The sequence below is a fragment of the Lactuca sativa genome, chromosome 4, assembly GCF_002870075.4.
Source record: "Lactuca sativa cultivar Salinas chromosome 4, Lsat_Salinas_v11, whole genome shotgun sequence".
Taxonomy (NCBI): Eukaryota; Viridiplantae; Streptophyta; class Magnoliopsida; order Asterales; family Asteraceae; genus Lactuca; species Lactuca sativa.
In genome coordinates, this window is record NC_056626.2 from 28,079,617 (window position 1) to 28,100,206 (window position 20,590).

The window sequence follows — 20,590 nt, forward strand, 5'->3', positions numbered from 1 at the left end:
CCCGAGTCGAAGCTCTGCCCACGAGAAGTTCGATTTTCGAGGAGATCTTCCAGATCTGCTGAGGAATACTACTTCTATAAGCCGTAGTGCTGTCGGATCGTCTTCTGATCAAGTGAGTGTATACTACCTTTCATAAACACGATAATAATACAAGTATGGTTTGAGTGTATTAAGTATATTGTTGTTTATATGTGTGAGTGTGTAGTTATTTCTTCTAATACCATAATACGAAGTATTTTATATAAAAATACGTGCTATGTGTATATATTTGGTTGTGTTATGTGTGAATGAGTATTCACTCTCTTCTATCTTATAGATCTGCTTATTTCTTTATGAGATATGTGTTATGTGTGTGTGTGCCTCATCTGTTATGTGATATATGTGTTGATTAAAGCATGCTATACAGGTTTTCTTTAAACTACGTATGAAAATATATATTTTATCTACTAATATGTTGGGTAGAACATGGGTAGATAGTTGGTGTGTAATAAACAGATGAGAGGCCTCGATGTTGTTGTTGTTGTTGTTGATCTAGTTATTCAGCGGAGTATGGATAATGACCACGGACTCTTTCTATACAGTCTAGTGGAACGCTAGCAGGTTCATAACCTGTAGGTGTTGTGAACGATGTGTTCACCGGTGTACTCTATCCCCCTCATGGTTGCCTTTAGGATATCTATTGTTGAGGAAACCCCTTCGCAGTGATGTCCGTCCCGATGAAAATCCTAGATTAGGTCCCTTGAGATAGTTGTTTTAGGGACGTAAAGTGAGGATAACGGGAATGGGTAATCGGGATAGTGATTGGTTGGTGAAATTAAATATAACTTATTTATTGTGGGTTGAAAACCCTATATGCTCACCAGGCTCCCAAGCCTGACCCACTCAGTTTTATTTGTATTACAGGAAGTGGCACAAGGGCGTAAGATGGATGGATCATCTTGTTGTTTTGTTTACAAGTCTGTATATGTATATATTTGTTGAATGACTTGTAATGTTATCGTTTATGCTTTATGGTCTGTATCGGAACATGACATCCCGAGTTTTGATTATATAATGAAATGCATCTCTTGATGAAATGCTTTGATAAATATTATTTAATCATGTTTTGTTTTGGGAACAAATTCCGCAACTCTTTCAAATCAAAAGGATTTACTCTGAAAATATTTAAAAGCATAAATGAAAAAAAATCGGTCTTTTCTGGCCGAGATTTTGGGGATGTCACAGTTGGTATCAGAGCATTAGTTTAAGCGAACTAGGAATTTGTAGGATTTCTAGACTTAAACTTAGAATGCTAAATGGAATGATGAGATGTGTGTCTGTTGGATTTTAGACACGAGCACTAGTTTATTTTAGGAAGTTGCCTAAAATGCTTTATGTGCTAAATGTTATATGTTGCCATATATGATATTATTTGTTCGGATCTAGGGTTTGTTGCCAACCGGATCTGAAGGTTTATGTGCTTAGGATTCTAAGCGTGCGTCTACGTCATTAGAACTAGCATGTAAACGTTTCGGAGTGATAAGGATGATTTGAATATCTATCGTGAATGAGGATCTAATTTCACCTTATTCGGTGTGTAGATCAAAATGGTGAGAACAAGGAGTGGCGTTGGAAACGCGGATGAAAACAGGAATCAACCGCCAATGATTGAGCAGATACCTGTTGTAGCAGCAGCACCAGAACCAATAACAATGGCCGCGGTGCAAGCCATGATTCGGGCTATGCTAGCCGAACAAAGGGAGGAGATGCGACAAATGTTGCATAATAATAGGGATGAACCTGTCATACCTATTGAGGAACCTGAATTGATTCCCGAGCAATCGGAGGAAGGGAACAATAGTCGCATGGTGAGTCAAGTTGGGACTCAAGAGGAACGAAGGAACGATCCAGAAAGGAGAAACAACAAGGATGGGCGTATGTACAAGAATTTTTTGGGCGCCAAACCGCCAAGTCTTTCTGGGAGCCCAAAGCCTGTTGAGATAATGGATTGGATCTCCGAAATGGAGATGGTATTTGAAAGTTGCGACTGTAGCAACAAACAGAAGACCGTCTTTGCGGTTAGACAACTGAAGACTGGGGTCTTGAGTTGGTGGAAGTTGTTGGCAGATACTGTGCCACGAGGAGAAGCCCTGAAAATGTCATGGGAGGAGTTCTTGGAACAGCTGAGGGTGCAGTATTGTTCAGAGATAGATCTGATTGATCTGAACAATGAGTTCCAAAACTTGAAGAAAGGGAAGATGAGCATAGATGACTATGCTACTGCATTTACTGAGAAGATGAAGTTGTTTCCGTACCTAGTGCCAACGGAACTCTCCAAGATTGAGAGGTTTGCTAACGGACTGCCTGCTGACTTTGGTCCGACAGTCAAGATGGCAACCACTCTGAAAACGGCTGTTCGTGCAGCTAAGAATGTGGAGGCCCAGCAGAAGGAAAGGGGTCTGGAAAGAATAGATGTTGGAGAAAAGAGGAAGTTCGATGGAACTTCAGGGTCCAACAAGAAAAACAGGTTCTCGAAGTCTGGTTCGAGGGGAGGTGGAGGTGAAGCGAAATGGTGCGACAAATGTAAGAAGAAGCATCATGGAAGATGTGAGGTGGCGAACACATGCTACAAGTGTGGAAAGCCAGGGCACTATGCCAATGAGTGTAACCTCACAAAGAAAGTTTGCTATGGTTGTGGTGAGGAGGGTCATATGTCGAGGGACTGCCCGAAGAAGAAGGAGGCAGCTAGACCCAACATTCCGCCAAAGCCAAAGGCGAGAGCATTCCAGATGACACTGGAAGCTGCTAAAGATGAAGCTGATGTCGCTTCAGGTACCTTTCTCGTTAACGAATTGCCTGCCCAAATTTTGTTTGATTCTGGAGCCAACTACTCCTTTATATCGCATGAATTTGGTAGAAAGCTAGCTTTGCCTGTTGTTAGACTAGATAATGCTTTATTAGTCGAAGTTGCTAGTGGCAAGTTTGTACCTGTCAGCTATCGCATGAAAAACATCTTAATTGATCTGAATGGGAATAAGTTCCACGAGGAATTATTGCCTATCGAACTTAATGGTTTCGACATCGTATTGGGAATGGATTGGCTTAGCGCCAACGACGCCGAAATTTTATGCAAGAAGAAAATAGTCAAAGTAAACCCGCCTGGGAAAGATTCGTTTATGGTGTATGGAGATAAACGCAGAGTGAATTCTGGAATCATTTCATTGATGAAAGCCATAAAATGTTTGACCAAGGGGTGTACATCTTATTTAGCATTCGTGATTGATGCTAAGAAGGAAAAGAAGGTGATGCAGAATATTCCAGTGGTGTCTGATTATCCGGAAGTATTTCCCGAAGATCTTCCTGGATTACCGCCTGATCGACAAGTGGAATTCTGTATTGACTTGTTGCCAGGAACGACGCCAATTGCAAAAGCACCTTATCGATTAGCACCGACGGAGATGAAGGAGCTAATGATGCAACTTCAGGAGTTATTGGACAACGGTTTCATTAGACCTAGTTCATCACCCTGGGGAGCTCCGGTGTTATTTGTAAAGAAGAAAGATGGAAGTATGAGAATGTGCATCGATTACAGAGAGCTGAACAAGGCAACAATAAAGAATAGATATCCGTTGCCGAGGATTGATGACCTGTTCGATCAATTGCAAGGTTCGAGCTATTTCTCGAAGATCGATCTTAGGTCAGGATATCATCAGCTGAAAGTAAGAGAGCAAGATATCGAGAAGACTGCATTCAGAACAAGATATGGACACTACGAGTTCTTGGTTATGTCGTTTGGACTAACCAATGCTCCGGCAGCGTTCATGGATTTGATGAATAGGGTTTGTAATCCTTTCCTTGATAAATCCGTGATAGTGTTCATAGACGACATTCTGATTTACTCGAAAAGCCAAGAGGAGCATGGCAGACACTTGCGAGAAGTGTTAGAAGTCTTGAAGAAGGAGAAGCTGTATGCAAAGTTCTCCAAATGTGATTTTTGGATTCGTGAAGTCCAATTCTTGGGTCACGCGGTCAACCAAGAAGGGATAATGGTTGATCCAGCGAAGATCGAAGCTGTGACGAAGTGGGAACAACCGAAAAGTCCCACGGAGATTCGAAGCTTTTTAGGATTAGCCGGATATTACCGAAGGTTTATCCAAGGCTTTTCTTCGATCGCTAGTCCATTGTCAGCTTTGACCCACAAAGGAGCTACTTATGCTTGGGGTGAGAAGCATAAGGAAGCATTTGAGAAGCTAAAGGAGAAGCTATGCGAGGCACCGATACTTTCTCTACCCGATGGAGTTGAAGACTTCGCTGTCTATAGCGATGCGTCTGGGGTTGGATTGGGTTGTGTTTTGACCCAAAGAGAAAAGGTGATAGCATATGCGTCTCGGCAGCTGAAAGAGCATGAAAAGAACTACCCGACTCATGATTTGGAGTTGGCAGCGGTAGTTTTCGCTCTGAAAATATGGAGGCATTACCTCTATGGCACGAAGTGCAAACTTTTCACTGATCATAAGAGTCTCCAATACCTCTTTAATCAGAAGGAATTGAATATGAGGCAACGACGCTGGCTAGAATTACTTAAAGACTATGACTGCGAGATACTTTACCACCCCGGTAAAGCTAATGTTGTTGCTGTCGGAAAGTCAATCTTGAAAGGAAAAGGCCAAGAGCGTTGAGAATTGAAGTTGTCTCGACTATTTTGGAAAGTATAAAGAAAGCTCAGAGCGAAGCTTCTGAGAAGAATGACAGAAAGGAGGAACGTTTGGGCAAAACGTTGGTGTTCGGTGTAAACAGTCATGGACTGAAGGTGTTCCAAGATCGGATTTGGATACCTAAGACAGGAGGAGTCAGAGATCTTCTGATGGAAGAAGCTCACAAGACCATGTACTCGATTCATCCGGGTAGCACTAAAATGTACAGGGACCTGAAACCCTACTACTGGTGGCCGACGATGAAGCTTGATGTTGCAAAGTATGTGGCCGAGTGTGTGACTTGTACGAGAGTCAAGACACAACATCAGAAACCGTACGGGAGTTTAGAACCTTTGCCTGTGCCTATGGGCAAGTGGGAAGACATTGCTATGGATTTTGTCACTAAACTGCCCAGAACAAAGAATGGTCACGACATGATTTGGGTGGTCGTTGATCGATTCACTAAGAGTGCGCATTTCATAGCGGCCAGGGAGAAATGGTCTATGGAGAAGCTTGCGAATTCTTACGTGAAGGAAATTGTGAGGCTTCACGGTGTTCCATTGACGATTGTGTCGGATCGTGATAGCCGTTTCACCTCGAGGTTTTGGAAAAGTCTACAAGAGGAATTGGGTACCAAGTTGTGTTTAAGTACAGCTTACCATCCGCAGACTGATGGTCAGAGCGAACGAACGATACAAACACTTGAAGATATGCTGAGAGCATGTACTCTGGAATTCCTAGGTAATTGGGATGAACATTTACCGTTGGTAGAATTTTCCTATAATAATAGTTTCCACTCGAGCATTAAGATGGCACCTTACCAAGCTTTGTATGGACAGAAGTGTCGTACGCCGTCTTGTTGGCTTGAGGCTGGGGAAAAGCAGTTTATGGGACCGGAGTTGGTTCATCAAACTGCTGAAAAGTTGAAAATAATTAGGGAAAGAATGTTAGCAGCTCAGGATCGTCAAAAGAGCTATGCTGACAAGAAGCGAAGACCGATAACTTTTGAGGTTGGGGATTCGGTTTTGCTTAAAGTCTCGCCGTGGAAGGGACTTATAAGATTTGGTAAAAGGGGAAAGTTGAGTCCAAGGTTTATTGGACCGTTTAAAGTTCTTCAGAGGATTGGGAACCAAGCTTACAAGCTCGAATTACCCGAAGAACTGAATGGAATTCGTAACACTTTTCATGTGTGTTATTTGAGGAAGTTCACGGGAGAAGTTCCCGATATAATTCCAATTTCTGAATTGAGGATTGATGAGAACAAAAGGTTGGTTGAAGAACCAGAGGCAATTGTTGACCGAAAGACTAAGAAATTGCGACGCAAGATGGTTGGGTTAGTGCTTGTCCGATGGAAACACACGAATGGGCCGAATCTCACCTGGGTGACGGAGAGTGACATGATGGGTCGCTATCCGCATTTGTTTGTTGATGTGTGATTCCGGGGACGGAATCATTCTAAGGTGGAGAGAATTGTAACGCCTGTGTTTCCGGGCTTGCCATATTTAGCAATATAATAGTCTAGTTTAACCTTTGTAACCCGTTTTGAAATAATAAGAATGTATTATTTGAGTATTATGTGTTTTGTGCTTAATTGCTTAATTATGTGGTCTGATTAATTAAGAATAAAAATAAGCGTCAAAGTTTAAGTGTAAAATAAACTTAATATCTTTGGTTAATGTTGTAGTAGTCGAAACGAGGTTTCCGAATTTATATAGAACGCCCAAATCTGACTTCGTATGAGGAAGTTATGATTTATCGAAGTTCCGGCTTAGCGGTATACAGCCTGTTATACTCGATTTGAGATCGAGCGGTTTTTAGCCGAAGCAATCTAAATGAGAATCGAAGATCTCATTGTTGGTATCGAAACGAGAAAAAAGTTAGGCGAGAACGGACGTCAAACGAAGAAGTTATGAATTTATAACGAAAGTTTCTGTCCCGGCCTATTAAAAATAATTAATAAAAATAAAGTCAAAATTAGCCGACGGAGTCTAAACGAAAGTCGTAGAGCGTAGTCTCACCTTCGCGTGGATATAAAGAACGTCGAAAACGGAGTTCGTATGAAGAAGATATGAATTTCCGAAGTTTATTAATCATTTTGTATTTATATTTAAATCAAAATTCGGAAGCATTATCCGAAGCGAGTCATCGATATGATCCGAGGTACGCGCCGCGTACTCGAGTACGCCCCGCGTACTCCGAGGGTGTCGACATCGCAGCTAGTGGCTTCGGATGACGCATGCGCTTACGAACATTGGAGCAGTACGCGCTGCGTACTGCTGTACGCCCCGCGTACTTGAGGCTTCCAGCCTCTATATAAAGGATCCGAAGACAGCCTTCTTTGTTGTTCAATTTCTTCTCTTCTCTCTAGTCTTTTGCATCGTTTTTCGTGCCGAAGCTACCCCGAAGTCCCGGTATCATACTCTAGCCCCGAGGCAAGTCCCGAGACCCCGAAGATCCCGAGAAGCGCGGTTCCCGAGTCGAAGCTCTGCCCACGAGAAGTTCGATTTTCGAGGAGATCTTCCAGATCTGCTGAGGAATACTACTTCTATAAGCCGTAGTGCTGTCGGATCGTCTTCTGATCAAGTGAGTGTATACTACCTTTCATAAACACGATAATAATACAAGTATGGTTTGAGTGTATTAAGTATATTGTTGTTTATATGTGTGAGTGTGTAGTTATTTCTTCTAATACCATAATACGAAGTATTTTATATAAAAATACGTGCTATGTGTATATATTTGGTTGTGTTATGTGTGAATGAGTATTCACTCTCTTCTATCTTATAGATCTGCTTATTTCTTTATGAGATATGTGTTATGTGTGTGTGTGTGCCTCATTTGTTATGTGATATATGTGTTGATTAAAGCATGCTATACAGGTTTTCTTTAAACTACGTATGAAAATACATATTTTATCTACTAATATGTTGGGTAGAACATGGGTAGATAGTTGGTGTGTAATAAACAGATGAGAGGCCTCGATGTTGTTGTTGTTGTTGTTGATCTAGTTATTCAGCGGAGTATGGATAACGACCACGGACTCTTTCTATACAGTCCAGTGGAACGCTAGCAGGTTCATAACCTGTAGGTGTTGTGAACGATGTGTTCACCGGTGTACTCTATCCCCCTCATGGTTGCCTTTAGGATATCTATTGTTGAGGAAACCCCTTCGCAGTGATGTCCGTCCCGATGAAAATCCTAGATTAGGTCCCTTGAGATAGTTGTTTTAGGGACGTAAAGTGAGGATAACGGGAATGGGTAATCGGGATAGTGATTGGTTGGTGAAATTAAATATAACTTATTTATTGTGGGTTGAAAACCCTATATGCTCACCAGGCTCCCAAGCCTGACCCACTCAGTTTTATTTGTATTACAGGAAGTGGCACAAGGGCGTAAGATGGATGGATCATCTTGTTGTTTTGTTTACAAGTCTGTATATGTATATATTTGTTGAATGACTTGTAATGTTATCGTTTATGCTTTATGGTCTGTATCGGAACATGACATCCCGAGTTTTGATTATATAATGAAATGCATCTCTTGATGAAATGCTTTGATAAATATTATTTTATCATGTTTTGTTTTGGGAACAAATTCCGTAACTCTTTCAAATCAAAAGGATTTACTCTGAAAATATTTAAAAGCATAAATGAAAAAAAATCGGTCTTTTCTGGCCGAGATTTTGGGGATGTCACAGTTGGTATCAGAGCATTAGTTTAAGCGAACTAGGAATTTGTAGGATTTCTAGACTTAAACTTAGAATGCTAAATGGAATGATGAGATGTGTGTCTGTTGGATTTTAGACACGAGCACTAGTTTATTTTAGGAAGTTGCCTAAAATGCTTTATGTGCTAAATGTTATATGTTGCCATATATGATATTATTTGTTCGGATCTACGGTTTGTTGCCAACCGGATCTGAAGGTTTATGTGCTTAGGATTCTAAGCGTGCGTCTACGTCATTAGAACTAGCATGTAAATGTTTCGGAGTGATAAGGATGATTTGAATATCTATCGTGAATGAGGATCTAATTTCACCTTATTCGGTGTGTAGATCAAAATGGTGAGAACAAGGAGTGGCGTTGGAAACGCGGATGAAAACAGGAATCAACCACCAGTGATTGAGCAGATACCTGTTGTAGCAGCAGCACCAGAACCAATAACAATGGCCGCGGTGCAAGCCATGATTCGGGCTATGCTAGCCGAACAAAGGGAGGAGATGCGACAAATGTTGCATAATAATAGGGATGAACCTGTCATACCTATTGAGGAACCTGAATTGATTCCCGAGCAATCGGAGGAAGGGAACAATAGTCGCATGGTGAGTCAAGTTGGGACTCAAGAGGAACGAAGGAACGATCCAGAAAGGAGAAACAACAAGGATGGGCGTATGTACAAGAATTTTTTGGGCGCCAAACCGCCAAGTCTTTCTGGGAGCCCAAAGCCTGTTGAGATAATGGATTGGATCTCCGAAATGGAGATGGTATTTGAAAGTTGCGACTGTAGCAACAAACAGAAGACCGTCTTTGCGGTTAGACAACTGAAGACTGGGGTCTTGAGTTGGTGGAAGTTGTTGGCAGATACTGTGCCACGAGGAGAAGCCCTGAAAATGTCATGGGAGGAGTTCTTGGAACAGCTGAGGGTGCAGTATTGTTCAGAGATAGATCTGATTGATCTGAACAATGAGTTCCAAAACTTGAAGAAAGGGAAGATGAGCATAGATGACTATGCTACTGCATTTACTGAGAAGATGAAGTTGTTTCCGTACCTAGTGCCAACGGAACTCTCCAAGATTGAGAGGTTTGCTAACGGACTGCCTGCTGACTTTGGTCCGACAGTCAAGATGGCAACCACTCTGAAAACGGCTGTTCGTGCAGCTAAGAATGTGGAGGCCCAGCAGAAGGAAAGGGGTCTGGAAAGAATAGATGTTGGAGAAAAGAGGAAGTTCGATGGAACTTCAGGGTCCAACAAGAAAAACAGGTTCTCGAAGTCTGGTTCGAGGGGAGGTGGAGGTGAAGCGAAATGGTGCGACAAATGTAAGAAGAAGCATCATGGAAGATGTGAGGTGGCGAACACATGCTACAAGTGTGGAAAGCCAGGGCACTATGCCAATGAGTGTAACCTCACAAAGAAAGTTTGCTATGGTTGTGGTGAGGAGGGTCATATGTCGAGGGACTGCCCGAAGAAGAAGGAGGCAGCTAGACCCAACATTCCGCCAAAGCCAAAGGCGAGAGCATTCCAGATGACACTGGAAGCTGCTAAAGATGAAGCTGATGTCGCTTCAGGTACCTTTCTCGTTAACGAATTGCCTGCCCAAATTTTGTTTGATTCTGGAGCCAACTACTCCTTTATATCGCATGAATTTGGTAGAAAGCTAGCTTTGCCTGTTGTTAGACTAGATAATGCTTTATTAGTCGAAGTTGCTAGTGGCAAGTTTGTACCTGTCAGCTATCGCATGAAAAACATCTTAATTGATCTGAATGGGAATAAGTTCCACGAGGAATTATTGCCTATCGAACTTAATGGTTTCGACATCGTATTGGGAATGGATTGGCTTAGCGCCAACGACGCCGAAATTTTATGCAAGAAGAAAATAGTCAAAGTAAACCCGCCTGGGAAAGATTCGTTTATGGTGTATGGAGATAAACGCAGAGTGAATTCTGGAATCATTTCATTGATGAAAGCCATAAAATGTTTGACCAAGGGGTGTACATCTTATTTAGCATTCGTGATTGATGCTAAGAAGGAAAAGAAGGTGATGCAGAATATTCCAGTGGTGTCTGATTATCCGGAAGTATTTCCCGAAGATCTTCCTGGATTACCGCCTGATCGACAAGTGGAATTCTGTATTGACTTGTTGCCAGGAACGACGCCAATTGCAAAAGCACCTTATCGATTAGCACCGACGGAGATGAAGGAGCTAATGATGCAACTTCAGGAGTTATTGGACAACGGTTTCATTAGACCTAGTTCATCACCCTGGGGAGCTCCGGTGTTATTTGTAAAGAAGAAAGATGGAAGTATGAGAATGTGCATCGATTACAGAGAGCTGAACAAGGCAACAATAAAGAATAGATATCCGTTGCCGAGGATTGATGACCTGTTCGATCAATTGCAAGGTTCGAGCTATTTCTCGAAGATCGATCTTAGGTCAGGATATCATCAGCTGAAAGTAAGAGAGCAAGATATCGAGAAGACTGCATTCAGAACAAGATATGGACACTACGAGTTCTTGGTTATGTCGTTTGGACTAACCAATGCTCCGGCAGCGTTCATGGATTTGATGAATAGGGTTTGTAATCCTTTCCTTGATAAATCCGTGATAGTGTTCATAGACGACATTCTGATTTACTCGAAAAGCCAAGAGGAGCATGGCAGACACTTGCGAGAAGTGTTAGAAGTCTTGAAGAAGGAGAAGCTGTATGCAAAGTTCTCCAAATGTGATTTTTGGATTCGTGAAGTCCAATTCTTGGGTCACGCGGTCAACCAAGAAGGGATAATGGTTGATCCAGCGAAGATCGAAGCTGTGACGAAGTGGGAACAACCGAAAAGTCCCACGGAGATTCGAAGCTTTTTAGGATTAGCCGGATATTACCGAAGGTTTATCCAAGGCTTTTCTTCGATCGCTAGTCCATTGTCAGCTTTGACCCACAAAGGAGCTACTTATGCTTGGGGTGAGAAGCATAAGGAAGCATTTGAGAAGCTAAAGGAGAAGCTATGCGAGGCACCGATACTTTCTCTACCCGATGGAGTTGAAGACTTCGCTGTCTATAGCGATGCGTCTGGGGTTGGATTGGGTTGTGTTTTGACCCAAAGAGAAAAGGTGATAGCATATGCGTCTCGGCAGCTGAAAGAGCATGAAAAGAACTACCCGACTCATGATTTGGAGTTGGCAGCGGTAGTTTTCGCTCTGAAAATATGGAGGCATTACCTCTATGGCACGAAGTGCAAACTTTTCACTGATCATAAGAGTCTCCAATACCTCTTTAATCAGAAGGAATTGAATATGAGGCAACGACGCTGGCTAGAATTACTTAAAGACTATGACTGCGAGATACTTTACCACCCCGGTAAAGCTAATGTTGTTGCTGTCGGAAAGTCAATCTTGAAAGGAAAAGGCCAAGAGCGTTGAGAATTGAAGTTGTCTCGACTATTTTGGAAAGTATAAAGAAAGCTCAGAGCGAAGCTTCTGAGAAGAATGACAGAAAGGAGGAACGTTTGGGCAAAACGTTGGTGTTCGGTGTAAACAGTCATGGACTGAAGGTGTTCCAAGATCGGATTTGGATACCTAAGACAGGAGGAGTCAGAGATCTTCTGATGGAAGAAGCTCACAAGACCATGTACTCGATTCATCCGGGTAGCACTAAAATGTACAGGGACCTGAAACCCTACTACTGGTGGCCGACGATGAAGCTTGATGTTGCAAAGTATGTGGCCGAGTGTGTGACTTGTACGAGAGTCAAGACACAACATCAGAAACCGTACGGGAGTTTAGAACCTTTGCCTGTGCCTATGGGCAAGTGGGAAGACATTGCTATGGATTTTGTCACTAAACTGCCCAGAACAAAGAATGGTCACGACATGATTTGGGTGGTCGTTGATCGATTCACTAAGAGTGCGCATTTCATAGCGGCCAGGGAGAAATGGTCTATGGAGAAGCTTGCGAATTCTTACGTGAAGGAAATTGTGAGGCTTCACGGTGTTCCATTGACGATTGTGTCGGATCGTGATAGCCGTTTCACCTCGAGGTTTTGGAAAAGTCTACAAGAGGAATTGGGTACCAAGTTGTGTTTAAGTACAGCTTACCATCCGCAGACTGATGGTCAGAGCGAACGAACGATACAAACACTTGAAGATATGCTGAGAGCATGTACTCTGGAATTCCTAGGTAATTGGGATGAACATTTACCGTTGGTAGAATTTTCCTATAATAATAGTTTCCACTCGAGCATTAAGATGGCACCTTACCAAGCTTTGTATGGACAGAAGTGTCGTACGCCGTCTTGTTGGCTTGAGGCTGGGGAAAAGCAGTTTATGGGACCGGAGTTGGTTCATCAAACTGCTGAAAAGTTGAAAATAATTAGGGAAAGAATGTTAGCAGCTCAGGATCGTCAAAAGAGCTATGCTGACAAGAAGCGAAGACCGATAACTTTTGAGGTTGGGGATTCGGTTTTGCTTAAAGTCTCGCCGTGGAAGGGACTTATAAGATTTGGTAAAAGGGGAAAGTTGAGTCCAAGGTTTATTGGACCGTTTAAAGTTCTTCAGAGGATTGGGAACCAAGCTTACAAGCTCGAATTACCCGAAGAACTGAATGGAATTCATAACACTTTTCATGTGTGTTATTTGAGGAAGTTCACGGGAGAAGTTCCCGATATAATTCCAATTTCTGAATTGAGGATTGATGAGAACAAAAGGTTGGTTGAAGAACCAGAGGCAATTGTTGACCGAAAGACTAAGAAATTGCGACGCAAGATGGTTGGGTTAGTGCTTGTCCGATGGAAACACACGAATGGGCCGAATCTCACCTGGGAGACGGAGAGTGACATGATGGGTCGCTATCCGCATTTGTTTGTTGATGTGTGATTCCGGGGACGGAATCATTCTAAGGTGGAGAGAATTGTAACGCCTGTGTTTCCGGGCTTGCCATATTTAGCAATATAATAGTCTAGTTTAACCTTTGTAACCCGTTTTGAAATAATAAGAATGTATTATTTGAGTATTATGTGTTTTGTGCTTAATTGCTTAATTATGTGGTCTGATTAATTAAGAATAAAAATAAGCGTCAAAGTTTAAGTGTAAAATAAACTTAATATCTTTGGTTAATGTTGTAGTAGTCGAAACGAGGTTTCCGAATTTATATAGAACGCCCAAATCTGACTTCGTATGAGGAAGTTATGATTTATCGAAGTTCCGGCTTAGCGGTATACAGCCTGTTATACTCGATTTGAGATCGAGCGGTTTTTAGCCGAAGCAATCTAAATGAGAATCGAAGATCTCATTGTTGGTATCGAAACGAGAAAAAAGTTAGGCGAGAACGGACGTCAAACGAAGAAGTTATGAATTTATAACGAAAGTTTCTGTCCCGGCCTATTAAAAATAATTAATAAAAATAAAGTCAAAATTAGCCGACGGAGTCTAAACGAAAGTCGTAGAGCGTAGTCTCACCTTCGCGTGGATATAAAGAACGTCGAAAACGGAGTTCGTATGAAGAAGATATGAATTTCCGAAGTTTATTAATCATTTTGTATTTATATTTAAATCAAAATTCGGAAGCATTATCCGAAGCGAGTCATCGATATGATCCGAGGTACGCGCCGCGTACTCGAGTACGCCCCGCGTACTCCGAGGGTGTCGACATCGCAGCTAGTGGCTTCGGATGACGCATGCGCTTACGAACATTGGAGCAGTACGCGCTGCGTACTGCTGTACGCCCCGCGTACTTGAGGCTTCCAGCCTCTATATAAAGGATCCGAAGACAGCCTTCTTTGTTGTTCAATTTCTTCTCTTCTCTCTAGTCTTTTGCATCGTTTTTCGTGCCGAAGCTACCCCGAAGTCCCGGTATCATACTCTAGCCCCGAGGCAAGTCCCGAGACCCCGAAGATCCCGAGAAGCGCGGTTCCCGAGTCGAAGCTCTGCCCACGAGAAGTTCGATTTTCGAGGAGATCTTCCAGATCTGCTGAGGAATACTACTTCTATAAGCCGTAGTGCTGTCGGATCGTCTTCTGATCAAGTGAGTGTATACTACCTTTCATAAACACGATAATAATACAAGTATGGTTTGAGTGTATTAAGTATATTGTTGTTTATATGTGTGAGTGTGTAGTTATTTCTTCTAATACCATAATACGAAGTATTTTATATAAAAATACGTGCTATGTGTATATATTTGGTTGTGTTATGTGTGAATGAGTATTCACTCTCTTCTATCTTATAGATCTGCTTATTTCTTTATGAGATATGTGTTATGTGTGTGTGTGTGCCTCATTTGTTATGTGATATATGTGTTGATTAAAGCATGCTATACAGGTTTTCTTTAAACTACGTATGAAAATATATATTTTATCTACTAATATGTTGGGTAGAACATGGGTAGATAGTTGGTGTGTAATAAACAGATGAGAGGCCTCGATGTTGTTGTTGTTGTTGTTGATCTAGTTATTCAGCGGAGTATGGATAACGACCACGGACTCTTTCTATACAGTCCAGTGGAACGCTAGCAGGTTCATAACCTGTAGGTGTTGTGAACGATGTGTTCACCGGTGTACTCTATCCCCCTCATGGTTGCCTTTAGGATATCTATTGTTGAGGAAACCCCTTCGCAGTGATGTCCGTCCCGATGAAAATCCTAGATTAGGTCCCTTGAGATAGTTGTTTTAGGGACGTAAAGTGAGGATAACGGGAATGGGTAATCGGGATAGTGATTGGTTGGTGAAATTAAATATAACTTATTTATTGTGGGTTGAAAACCCTATATGCTCACCAGGCTCCCAAGCCTGACCCACTCAGTTTTATTTGTATTACAGGAAGTGGCACAAGGGCGTAAGATGGATGGATCATCTTGTTGTTTTGTTTACAAGTCTGTATATGTATATATTTGTTGAATGACTTGTAATGTTATCGTTTATGCTTTATGGTCTGTATCGGAACATGACATCCCGAGTTTTTATTATATAATGAAATGCATCTCTTGATGAAATGCTTTGATAAATATTATTTTATCATGTTTTGTTTTGGGAACAAATTCCGCAACTCTTTCAAATCAAAAGGATTTACTCTGAAAATATTTAAAAGCATAAATGAAAAAAATCGGTCTTTTCTGGCCGAGATTTTGGGGATGTCACATTGACAGAAAGGAAAACTTTTGGTTCTGAATGTTGTAAAATAGGCTGAACAAATGCTTGTTAATAACCTGTTAAGTAACTTATTATCTTCACTTAAGTTTCATGGTGATTTTTTTCTTCAATATTAAACTTTCTTACTTTTTTATATGTTTTTTTAGAAAGAATGGTTGAAATGGAGGTTGATGGTGATTCTTTACCAACACAACAATCTGGAAGTTCAAATACAAGTGTAAATCCTTCACATACAACAGAAACTTCTAACTCTAAGAAAGTGGATGAAGGGAAAAAGACCGAAAAAAGAAAGCAAAAGGCGGATACTTCTGAAGCATGGCAACATTTTACTAGAGATCCTGATGATCCTAATTACTCCGTTTGTAATCATTGTACCAGACGACTGCATTGTCCTAGTAATAATGGAACTAGTTCTATGCGGAATCATACAGCACGTTGCACTAAAAACCCTGATAACATCGACAAAAAACAAAAATTGTTGATGTTTCAAAACCAAGCTTCTAAACAAGAAAACAGAGAAAGTGTTTCTACATTTGTCCCTTGGAAATTTGACCAAGCCAAGTGTAGATATCTGTGTGCTAGAATGATCATTATTGACGAATTACCATTCAAGACTGTCGAACATGAAGGGTTTCGTGACCTATTGAACATGTTGCAACCACAATTTCAAATCCCTTCAAGAACCGCTATTACCAATGATTGTTTGGAGATATATAAGTCAGAAGCGGAAAAGTTGAAGAAGTATTTTGCTAAGAACAGACAACGCGTTTCTTTAACAACCGATCTGTGGACTTCTAGGCAAAATCTTAGTTACATGTGTTTGACAGCTCATTTTATCGATAAAGACTGGACCATTCACAAAAGAATAATAAACTTTTGTCCTGTTTCTGGTCATTCTGGTGAGATAATTGGAAAATATGTGGAGAAGAACTTACTTGATTGGGGACTAGACAAGGTTTTCACAGTTACAGTTGACAACGCTAGTTCAAATGATCTTTGTATTCGATACCTAAAAAGAAGATTGAATGCATGGAAGCATAGTGTGTTGGATAGTCAACATTTGCATATGAGATGTTGTGCCCACATCTTAAGTCTTGTTGTCAAAGAAGGTTTAAAAGATGTAGACACAAGTATTGCCCGAATTCGATCAGCTGTGAAATATGTGAGGTCTTCTCCGGCTAGGCTTCAACGCTTTAAGGGATGTGTTGAGAAAATGAAAATTGAGAGTAAAAGCCTTGTTTCTCTTGATGTTGAAACAAGGTGGAATTCAACATACTTGATGCTAGAAAGTGCTATCAAGTTTCAAGATGCTTTTGATTTATTGGAGGAGCAAGATAGTAAGTATAGGTCCGAGCTTTTATCATTGAAGGGGTTGCCCAATGAAGAAGATTGGGAGCATGTTAGGTGTATGTTACCTTTCTTGAGAGGTTTTTATACATCTACTTTGCGTATTTCTGGCTCCTTGTATGTAACTAGCAACAATTACTTTCATGAAGTCTTTGGCATTGGAGCAATGATTAAAAAAAAGATGATAACAAGTGATGATGGTTTTAAAAAGATGGCTACTAAAATGAAGGAGAAATATGATAAGTATTGGAGCAATTCATCAAACATAAATGTGCTTTTATTTATTGCTCCAATTCTTGATCCACGATACAAGTTAGGTTATGTTTCCTTCATTATTAGCCAAACTTATGATGAAGAAAAAGCCAAAAATTTGTGTGATCAAGTAGAGAAAGTATTGCGAGATTTGTATGCTCATTACTCGCATGAAGTTGGAGTTATTAATGAAAATTCGACAAGTAGTTCCGAAAAAGTTGATGAAGAGATTGTTATTGATGTTGATGATGATCCGACAACTTTCTTGAACAACCAATATAAAAGATTGTTGGAAGAGAACTCAAGTGGTACAGGTAATTTACAAGTTGTCATTCTTTTATTTTTGTTATTTATACTTATATAATTGATTTATTTATTGTAATATTTTTTGATAATTAATTTACTATAGCTGCAAAATGTGAGTTGGATTGGTATTTGGGCGAGCAATGTGAGTCTTTGGATAACAAGTTCGATATACTTAGTTGGTGGAAGAAAAATCAAGTAAGGTTTCCGGTCATCGCGGCAATTGCTAGGGATGTTTTGGCAATTCCCGCCTCAACTGTAGCTTCAGAATCTTCATTTAGTACCGGGGGACGCGTTCTTGATGCATTTCGTAGCTCATTGACCCCCAAAACGGTGGAAGCATTGATATATTGTCAAAATTGGCTTAGGTCCAAAAACGTTCCTATTGATATTGAGGAAAGTTTTGAAGCTCTTGAAAACTATGAAGCCGGTATGACTTTGTTCTTTTAAGTTTTGTAGTTTCATGTTTTATTAAATCTAATGTATAATTTTCATTGTTTCAGAAGTGAAAGACTTGCCTCAAGCTATATCCGCCCTTACTGTGGATGATTAAAGTTTTAAGATGGTAAACTTTTGTAGTTAATTGTTTTTTTGTGCTTTAAAGTGTTGTTTATATGCATTTTTTGTGCAGTTTTTTTAACGTATTTTATTGTTGCTTTCTACACATTTGTTAGCTGTTTTGTGTGGTTTTTAAGCTAATTTGTGCAGTTTTTTTGTGTTGTTTTTTAATGTTGTTTTGTGCAGTTTTTTGATGCAGTTTTGTATAGTTTTTCAATGTTGTTTTATGCAGTTTTTTGGTGTTGTTTTGTGCAGATTTTGGTGCTGTTTTGTGCAGTCTTTGTGATGTTCTTTTTTTGCTATTTGTACTAAATGTTGTTTTTTTTTTCTTTTGCAGGTTTGGTGTTGATTTTGAGATGATTTGCTCCTGTTTTTTTGTTTTGTTGAAGGGATTATGGATGTTTTGTGTGTTATCAAACTAGTGTTAAACACTTTTAAAATCTCTTGTTGAATTATATTATTTTGGATGACTTTTTTTTGAATGGATATTGGATATTTTACAATTCACTTGAATGTAGTTTTTTTTTTTATTAATTTTGTTTTTTTTACACTTACTTATTTACTGGGTAACCGTGAACCGAACCGTGGTTACCCGCCTTCACACGGTTCGGTTCGGTTCGGGTTTTTGTATAATGCGGTTCGGTTTCGGTTAGTGCAAGTAAGGTACCCGCCCCGTGATCATGGTTCATAATTTCATTACTATCCGAGCCGAACCGCCCCGTGAACACCCCTAGATACATGTGAATACATAAAAACTGAAATACACATAATTGTCTCACTACGTGGATAATTACTGAAAATTTAAGATATATATGTACTAATAATCACATGTTTGTGTTAAATAATAAATCATTAAGTGCATTATACGTATTAATCTTGAAATTCTTGATTTTTTTCTCTTTTTATGACAATTTTGACCCTTTGACCGAGTTTGACCGATTTTGACTAAATCCGAGTTTTTTGGCCGAGTTGACATTACTCGCCTCGATGGAGGGCCTATTCCGAGTAATCGGCCGAGTAGGCCGAGTTTTGCAACACTGATATCTTCTAGAACCAACGATTCACGTCGTGAATAACCTTTTTTCAGATTTACTTCACTTTTAATCTTTTAATTCCCAAAGTTTCTTTCTTTAACACTTTCAGTCCCCTTTTCTTCAAAATGTCTTCTTTTTGGCTGTAAATAACATTTAAGCTCATAAGTACCATTATTCTAAACAAATTACCAATGTACTTAAATATTGCCTAAAAATAAGTATAAACATGGCAATATCATAGGTTAAAACCTGCAAAAAGTTATTTTTCTATTTATTTTTATTTTTAATTTTTTTCTTTACATCCAGGACTCACGACGTGAGAACTGCAATCCTTAGTTTTGTTTATTTAAGTTTGTTTTTCTTAGTTCAGTTTTACGTTTTATTTCTTTGTCTCATTTCAGGAGTTCATGACCAGAGGTTCTAACACACCTTTGGTACCACCACTTGAAGATCCCGAGTCTACACTTCACAAAAAGATGGATAAGAGCGTGAAAGAAGACCAAACACCAAAGAAGACACCCTTACAAGAACTAAAGTCAGCCTTTTCAAGGAAGTCAAGGAAGAAAACGGAGGAGTCAGTTTCATCTTCAAAGAACAAGAGCAAGCTTTAACACTTAGATCAAATACCAGTCCAAGCCGAGTCCGAGTACGATACTGAGCCTGAATTTGAATTACATACTAGTGAGCCCGAGAACGAGCTGGAGAACGAGATGGCAAACATTGATGAGATGGCCATGGGGGACTACAAGAAGCGCATTCGAGATGATGTGGGGTCGGGTTTAGTACATCCTACAATTCCTGCCAATTCCACGTTCGAGTTGAAGGGACATATCCTTATTGCACTTAAGGATATCCCATTTTACGGGAAAGATCACGAAGATGCTTTCAAATACTTAGACGATGTGAATGATATTGAGGATTATTTTAATACTCCCAATATCCCAAGGGAGACAGCTTTGCTAAGCATGCTTCCAGTCACTTTCAAGGGAACAACAAAAGACTGGTTAAAGGCACTCCCACCTGGTACGATCACCACATGGGCCCAGTTGCATGAGAGATTCCTAGATCAGTTTTGTCCACCCTCCAAAATCTCTAAACTCAAGAAGGCAATTGCCAACTTTGAGCAAAATCCGGGGGAGTCATTATACGAGGCCTAGGAATGTTACAAGGGGTTGTTAAGGAAATGTCCTCAACATGACCTCAATATTCAGCAGGAGATGTCGATATTCTATGATGGGGTGAATGTCATGACTAGACAACTCCTTGATTCGCAAGGACCACTAATGAAGAAGAACCCAAATCAGGCCAAGGAGCCGATTAAAGAGTTTTCAAGGCACTATCGTGAGTATCACAACCCAGGGCGTGATGGAATAAAAGGCGGTGGAGGTACACAAGCTGAAGAGATGGCTGTTGTGATGACAATCCTTAGCACTATGGATAGGAGATTGACTTAATTGGACCAATCAATTCATGCAATTCGAGTTGGTTGCGAGAGATGTAGTGGCCCACACTTGACAAAAGATTGCAATATGGATGAATATGGAAACATGAAGGCTCAAGTATGCTACTCA

At 40.4% G+C, this 20,590-nt stretch overlaps 1 protein-coding gene and 1 non-coding gene across 2 annotated transcripts in view; one reads left to right on the plus strand and one right to left on the minus strand.

Annotated features, from left to right (window-relative positions):
• Positions 1-19,630, plus strand: part of LOC128133395 (zinc finger BED domain-containing protein RICESLEEPER 2-like) — a 34,871-nt gene extending 15,241 nt beyond the window's left edge. The window contains exons 2-9 of the mRNA XM_052770799.1: positions 15,558-15,618; positions 15,672-17,438; positions 17,534-17,857; positions 17,931-17,968; positions 18,172-18,224; positions 18,323-18,385; positions 19,326-19,335; positions 19,421-19,630. Of these exons, the coding sequence (XP_052626759.1) occupies positions 15,558-15,618; positions 15,672-17,438; positions 17,534-17,857; positions 17,931-17,968; positions 18,172-18,224; positions 18,323-18,385; positions 19,326-19,335; positions 19,421-19,630 (2,526 nt within the window). The remainder of the gene's footprint in view (positions 1-15,557; positions 15,619-15,671; positions 17,439-17,533; positions 17,858-17,930; positions 17,969-18,171; positions 18,225-18,322; positions 18,386-19,325; positions 19,336-19,420) is intronic.
• Positions 19,631-20,113: 483 nt separating this feature from the next.
• Positions 20,114-20,220, minus strand: LOC111894507 (small nucleolar RNA R71). The gene has a single exon (XR_002851259.1). It is a non-coding gene; the product is annotated as a small nucleolar RNA R71 (small nucleolar RNA).
• Between the last annotated feature and the right edge of the window lie 370 nt (positions 20,221-20,590).